At 44.3% G+C, this 7,529-nt stretch overlaps 1 protein-coding gene across 1 annotated transcript in view; it reads right to left on the bottom strand.

Annotated features, from left to right (window-relative positions):
• The window catches only part of T265_12690 (hypothetical protein), a gene marked incomplete at both ends in the record, with an annotated part of 15,678 nt that overhangs the window by 3,703 nt on the left and 4,446 nt on the right, over positions 1–7,529 (bottom strand). The window contains 4 exons of the mRNA XM_009164953.1: positions 2,972–3,190; positions 3,550–3,867; positions 5,323–5,595; positions 5,936–6,160. Coding sequence (XP_009163217.1) covers positions 2,972–3,190; positions 3,550–3,867; positions 5,323–5,595; positions 5,936–6,160 — 1,035 coding nt within the window. The remainder of the gene's footprint in view (positions 1–2,971; positions 3,191–3,549; positions 3,868–5,322; positions 5,596–5,935; positions 6,161–7,529) is intronic.

Here is a 7,529-nt window from a genome sequence, read left to right on the forward strand (position 1 = left end):
CGCCGCTTCAAATAAAACAGTTAGCGGCTTGAACAACAGCTGTAAACACTGCCTGATTCTCGATTCTGAAGATCCTGGTTTTCAAGGCAACTAGTCAGGATCCCTTAATATCCACATCATTCTACTGCAATACCGGGTACGATGACAACTCGCATAGTGATCCAGTAATCATGCACATCAGTGTTCAGCACTGATTCGTCGCTATCATCAGAAATCGTGCCAAAAATAGTTATCGCTGGATAATCAATTTCTGTCTTAGGTTTAAGTAGTTACAGGCTCACAATGCCGACATACTGAACCAGAATATGAAGTCCAGTGCTAGAAACCCGAATTGCGCTAATAGTCCCTTTCATAGAGGCGGAATCCGAGAACAACAGCATGATCAGCTATTTTTGAAGCCGGGCACAGATTGGCAGTTTTATTCACCCTAAAGCCAACAACAGGACATGATCACAACCTATATGCTATCACAACCGGGCATTTACACCAATATTTCGAACTACCACGTCTAATTGTCAGTTCTGTTTCCTTAACCAATGATTGATCAGTGGGCAAAACTGTGGCAGCGGGAATCACCGTGTCATCCGCATAAAGCCTATATTTGATGGTGATACACTTGTGCCCCTCTACGGAGAACACCTCAATGGACTAACTAAGCAGTCGTTTCTGTGAGGGATTTGTGTGTTGAAGCGAACTTCAAACGACATGCAGAAGTGGTCTGTCAAGAACAAAATATAGTTTACCTCAATGATAGTGCACTGATGGGAAACAGTCTGTGCCATTTTCACTTGGACAAGCATGCATGTTTCACACTGAACCTGTCATCTCCCATAGGCAGTACTTTGGAGTTTGGGCTTGTACATTGGTGAATACCTTACTTTATTTGGTCATAGGTTACACTAAAGCTAAAACGGAAGCTTCTCCATTCAACTCAAAGGTGTGCCAAAACTTCGTTTATTATGTATGGAACACAGACCTCATGAAAGAAAGAACTGGTCGACAGACCATTACGATTTGAGTCTGAAATGTACGTGTTAATTACCTATGCAGCACGCATCGGTTAACTACCTATCGATCGTTACCGGAAGCAAGGATGCATAAAATGTGCTCCAGTATTCGCAACCAATGTAGTGGATTAGCTTTGGTGATGAAAATCGAGCGAAGTTTTAAGCTGACTCAAAAAGCCGGACAAGAGCTGAACCGTGCGACAAGTTGGGGAACATCGAACCTAGGAGAAAAAGCAGCCAAGAACAGAAGGACCGGGTCAATATTCGTTTCTTTACTCACAGTGAAAAACACCGATACCCTGGACATGACGTGTTTCGAGAAGAGCCTAGAACGGTTTGCGCATGCAACAAAGCTAAAATGTTGAGAGTAGGTCGAGCACATAGATGGCGTCTGCCAGTGGCGAAAAGGGTGAAAGGATGTGAGAGCGAATATAGTCAATCGACAGGAACAGAAAGGACCAAACGAGTTGTTTTTGTAGAGGTTTAGAGCAACACAACTGATGATTGATCATCTCCAGTCGGTTAATGTTTAAAGTGAGATGATCGTAAGTTTGCGCAGGAAACGATGACAACCGAGGACTATGTGGAAAAGTTTGGTCATGAACATAGAGGCTGAGCATGGGACACGGAAAAAGAAATGCATCTGACTTTGTATACAACAACCGACCGAGTAATGCGGAAGGAGACGTGAAATAATTTGGAAGGGTCGAGAACAGAGATGAGGGCGAGAACATGCGAAGACCATGCCTGCAGATATATAAGCTCCACACCACGATTAATCGAAAAGTATCGGGGTGCAAAGCAAATACACGTACAACCGGTTAACGAAAAAATAGGGAAGTTTTTAAGAGAAGACAACTCTGCATGAGAGAAGAATAGCGTTTGGTCACAAATGGAGAATCCGCCGACCAGCCACCTCATGTGTGTGTAGTACAGGCGAGGGAAATAGATTTATCAGTGGGTTCCGGCTAATAAGACGAAGAAGGTGGCTGAATGGAGAGGACTGTGCGAGATGTGAAGATGGAGAAAGTAGTGTCGACTTGTTCATCGAGAGGCTAGGCGCAACAGCTCACACGACTCCTTGGCAAAATAAGATACATCGGGATCCCCATCGGCACCCAGCATTTCTAGTGAAGGTTTCACAAAAGTCTGGATGGCATTCGAGTCTAGCAGGTGTCCAAGTTTGCCGAGTATCTGACAAACCTGAAGAAAGACAATGAAGTGCGGTTGAATCAGACTTTGATAAGGCAGAAAAAAAATAACTTTAGCTTAGTGATGCAAGAGTACAGTGGAGGCTCAAACCAGAAGCTACAGGTCAGTGTTCATTAACAAATTCCGCAATTTATCGGAATTCGTTTGTCGCTATACTAAGCTAGCAAATCATATTACTGGAATTTCGTCACTTATTTCGAGTAATTTTCACGATCTTACATATGGTGCATTAAGGCGATAGGCAGAGGGCTTCGGTGCACAGCAATAATGGTTTCACTGACAGGTCCCTCAATGAATTTGTAGTAAATGGATGGTCCTTTCCAGACACCGGTGTAACTCAGAAACCCAAACTCTTGATGGGGAATGTTGCTACCATAAATAGTGAGTATAGCCTCTTGAAAGCTCCTCTACAGTCCTGCTTGTATTCAACGGGTTGTGTACAAGTCTGAACAAGTGTAACATAGGGTTTACGGGGTCGCATGTAGGCATGGCAAACGGTGTTCCCTATATGGCCAAATCCTTACGATAAATCTCGTCATAACCCTGTACAAGCAGCAGACTGAGAAGCTGTAAAATAACTCTCCACCAGTGCCAATCATTCTGCAGCACATTAAGAGTTCGGATTTGGATTTGTCCATAACCCGACCTTCAGGTTACATGCTTAAACCTATGTCGTGCAGATATTTTTTTATCGACAGAGATAAGAGCAACACCGTAAAGGGGGCCTAGTACAGAAAGGAATATGGTCTTACCTTGAACCGCACATTTGGCACAGGATCATGAACCAGCTGAATAATGGTCGGTAACAAGTGCTTGTGCAACAACTCTGATCGACAAGATTCTGCTTCACCAAGTTCTTGCAATGATGCTAGACAAATCATGCGACGAAGGTAGTTTTGATCATGTGCTAATTGAATGAGCTGAAAAATGGATAGCAGAAAGTTCGGGTGAAGAGCAGAATAGTGGTCAGGCTGTAACACTTTCTACGGGAAGCTACCATGCCCCTAAAAGTAGGCACAAAAGCTGAGACACGGCCAGACTTCCCAGGCCTAGACATGGGCAGTCGAGATGCCTAAGGTGGGTTCAAACCGCGGACCTTCCTACCAATAAGTTCGCGCCTTATAACAACTGAGCTATCTAGGGACTTGAAGGATCACAATGAAGACAGCTTGCACAATGTGAAGACGGGATCACCTGCTCATTTAAAGAATGAAATCGCTGCAGAAAACGTTGCACAGTGACGTCAAAAGTAAGCTCACATTACCATCCAAAGAGCCGAAGAAGTAGACGAATCAAAGGCTAAGTCCAAAAAGGGGAAAAAGATGCTTACTCTAGGAATGACTTGTGTAGAAGCCCATTCAATCCCAAACTGATCCATTAACTTGCGCAGGTTGGTCACTGCCGCTTCTCGCACCGCATATACGTCATCTACGAGCCAGTTGAGGCACAAATTGGTCAAACGCTCGTTGAAACATTGCAGTCCTAACTGACTCGCCAACAGGGGCATATACTCAATTATTGCCAACCGGACTCGCCATTTTGCATCGCTAGCCAATTCGACGATTGCCGGCAGGAGACTTTGACTCAGCTGTGTGATGCCCATGATTTGATTCACACATTCCAGATTGGAGATAATATTCAAACGAACCTACAGATGTGAAGGGGAAAAGTGTCAGTGCAATGTCATCCAGTGTTAGGCGCAAATTCGACAGAAAAGGAGCACAGTAAGACGCCATAATCTACGCAAGAAAATACCGCTCCAAAGGCGAGAGTTGCCAGTTACCCAAGCATACGGTGTGATCGTCTTCCATTATTTTCATGATGGAACGCTCACATCAAATTGATCTCACCTCGCTCGAAATAATCGGCATCCTACGGCACTGCTGATCTTACTCAAGATAGCTGTCACACGTGATGTTTACGTGCCAGCTTGACATTTACCAACAGACTTTGATGCTCGTAGATTCCATTGTGTGTGTGTATGTGTCGGGATGGGATGGGGCGGGGATGGAGCTGACGCCTAGGTTTGGCATAATTAGGAGGGTTGTTTGGCTGAGAATAGGGTATAAAGTTGACGGAGACTCGGGGACTGTGCCACCTGATGAGCCCTAAGAAGGATGAAACCCATCATTGGCTATCGAAGTTTGTAGAAACCTGGTGAGTAGCTTCCTTTATAGAAATATACTGCGATATCTAGAATACTGCATCAACTGAAACATGAGGCGACCTTTGTGTAGCACATTCAGTTGAAGAACACCAAAAACGAGAGATTCGGTTGAGTCTTCCGTGGAAACCCAGTTTATATGCAAATGAGTGTACTTACCGAGATCTCTCTAATTTGAGTTCACGTGGAACATAAGGATGACGGAACTGGGACTGCGCCTACCCGATGAATCCCAAGCATGGCGTAACGGGTCGTGGATAGTCCAAGAATTTTCAGTGACCTTGTGAGTAGTTTTCCTTATGAGAATAGGAGAGACCCGAACAAATTGTGCCTAGGGCTTTTCAAAGGCAATATACGAAAGCATGCACTTTGTTGTAATCTGACTGTTTTTTTCGCTCATCATGGTGTAGCGGTTTGTGTAAATCTGTGGTTCATTGAACGACAATAAGGAGTTTCACTTTGACACCCACCGTTTCGACAACCACAGTGACCAGTGGATAGAGGTCCGACGAACACGGTTTCCTGCTCCTCCAGGATGTGGGGCCAGAATAAGAATGGCGACGTGTTCCTTAAAAAACGTCGCAGTATATCAGAACCCACCTGTGGTCGGGCTTTTTAGTGAAAGGTTTTTGTTGAAGGCCCTAATCACCCTCCTGTCTAGGTGTGAGCACCGCAGTCCAAATACACCAGTGAAACTCACAATTAACGGTAGTGTTACGCCACATTGGTTGTGGTGTAACCTCATTAGCTGGGTCACCTCATTCGCTACAAAAGAAACAAGGGGGATATGCGAATTTTACGTGCTCCTTCTCCCCTATCAAAATCTATGGTGAGTACTTTCTCTGCAGGTTGGGACTCACAGCTAGACAGAACAGCATCGCAACGTATAACGACTCAGATAACATTTTAACAGCATAAGTCAACAGAAAACACCCTTACATCAGGATTTTCATCTTTTAGTTGCGTCAGAAACAGTGGCAATAAGTGTTCCATTGTGTTCTGTTTTCCAAGCAGCGGAGCCAAGGCCATCATCACACCGGCAAGGGCAGTCTTCACCTGCAGGTTGGTTTCTCCAACCATATCACGTATGATTGGCAAGATGTTCTTCATAATGATTGTCTCGCGACTCTCTGATGGTAAGGTTGCGGCAAACGTTTTCAGTTTGCCTGCAGCCGCCGCACGCACTTCACCCTCCGGATCTTTGAGCAAATGCTATCGGGATGTAAAAAAGGGTTTAAAAGAAACATGTTTAGTCCCAAATGGTTTGTGGTTTTTTAAATGATACCAGTTGAACGTCCTTTGCCCAGCCTCAAATGCAGGTCAACAAAAAAACACTTAAAAGTACTAATTGCACGCCATGCTCTCTTTGTGATAGACACAACCTTAGGTTCCTTCGCGCTAAGCTAAACGCTTTCAATAAGCATGATTAAAAGTCGGATGTTCTAAGTAAAAAGAAAACGGAAAAAGCAGAAAAACGAACGAACTCAGTGACACTTCTCAAACTATATGTACACGGCGAGCGAGTGGTTGTGCAGAATAATAGATAACGTACTTCGTATACATCAACCAGATGCTGAACGGTAATTTGAGGTTTGACGGCAGCTTGCAGGTCGGTTATATGGTCGGCAAGCTGGTAACGTACACGCCAAGACTTGTCCTCTGCCGCGCCACGCACGACCGGGATGATGTGGTTTAAAATGTCTTCCACAGACAGCACCTCAGCAAACTCAACTGAGGCGTTCACACCCAGAAGACGAACTGAATCTTGGTCATCTTGCTATTGGGCCATTGAGGAGGGAAGTAAAGGTAAGGAAAATGAACGGTTTTGCCCGTAGACTCGGCAAAAAGAATGTTTTACGCTAACGCCTGGTGACTGAAGCAGTTTAGCAACTCACATATGATAAACTGACGCACGAGGAAGTCCATGACATCCTTGATATAATTTGTAAAAAGAACTATTAACACATCATGGAAAGTCAGATACTGCCGGGGAAATCACTAGTAAAGGATGCAATCCATCATCCACAGACATACGAAGTTTTCCGGTTGGAGTTAAGTCCAGGAACTGAATGCAGGCTGAAAAGCTCTGTGCTGAGTCATCCATACGGTCCACGTTACCAGTGGATAAAGGTACAGGTAATAATGGTAAGAAAGTGTGCTCGAAGGTAGTAGCGGCTCGACAAAGTTGAACCTATGACTTACAGTATCAAGTCAAGGTGCATGTCCTAGTTCTCGCTACGTTTGGGTAACAGCTTGTCCGTAAGATTTGATTTTACACTGCATTCACCAATTAGTTCTAAGAATTGAAGAATTTGAAGATCCGAGAACTTTAGTGGGTTTGGTTAACCGAGATTTGCCGCTTGTCAGTTTAATGCTCCTGTATGCTTCGCGATTTTCGCAGCTAGCACGGGAAATGGTTCAAAATGCAACACTTAGAGACCAACCTGTTCCATCGTAGGGGAGCGAGATCAAACCAAAACAAATGTTCATTAGGGACCTTTAAATCGGTATGCTGATAGGTTTGCATTGAAAATTTTTAAAGGAATCACCATTCCCCATACTTTGGACCGGATATCCAATTTTAACTACCCAATTTTCAATATCCTTATTCCAATACACTGCCTTTCCCTTACTTTACTAAAGTTAACTGGTCAGGCGCGCGATCCCTGGCTCTGCATTTGAAGTGAGTGGACATTTGGCTTGACTTCAGATACCTTTAACTTGCCACAGCTAATTGCCGGACCATCCTAAATGGGGTCTGTAGAAAACTAAGGCACCAAGCTGACTATGCGTGTTCAGTTGTTTTCTTTGTAGAGTAAGGTGCCTTTTTTCATTTTTCTTATATTTTACCACTTCCAGTTAGCTAATCGGAAAGCTGATTATTCTATACAACCTCGTGTATTGGCTACAATACTCCCGTGTTCGGTCTTTCGGACCTAAAGAGAAGGATATTACCTTGCTATCCCGTTCCCTACAACCAACTCTGAAGTGCAATGAACTTCCCCCTACGCGGCAAATGATGACCACGTTGGAGTAAAAGCGCGATCCTGGGTGGGCGGACTATGAGCGCACAATTTCGCCAGTATGGCAAATTGGCCTCGATTTCATGTAAATGCCGTGCACAAGAAGAAGCAAAAATCGATATA

Source organism: Opisthorchis viverrini, assembly GCF_000715545.1.
Source record: "Opisthorchis viverrini unplaced genomic scaffold opera_v5_10, whole genome shotgun sequence".
In the NCBI taxonomy this organism is placed as follows: Eukaryota; Metazoa; Platyhelminthes; class Trematoda; order Opisthorchiida; family Opisthorchiidae; genus Opisthorchis; species Opisthorchis viverrini.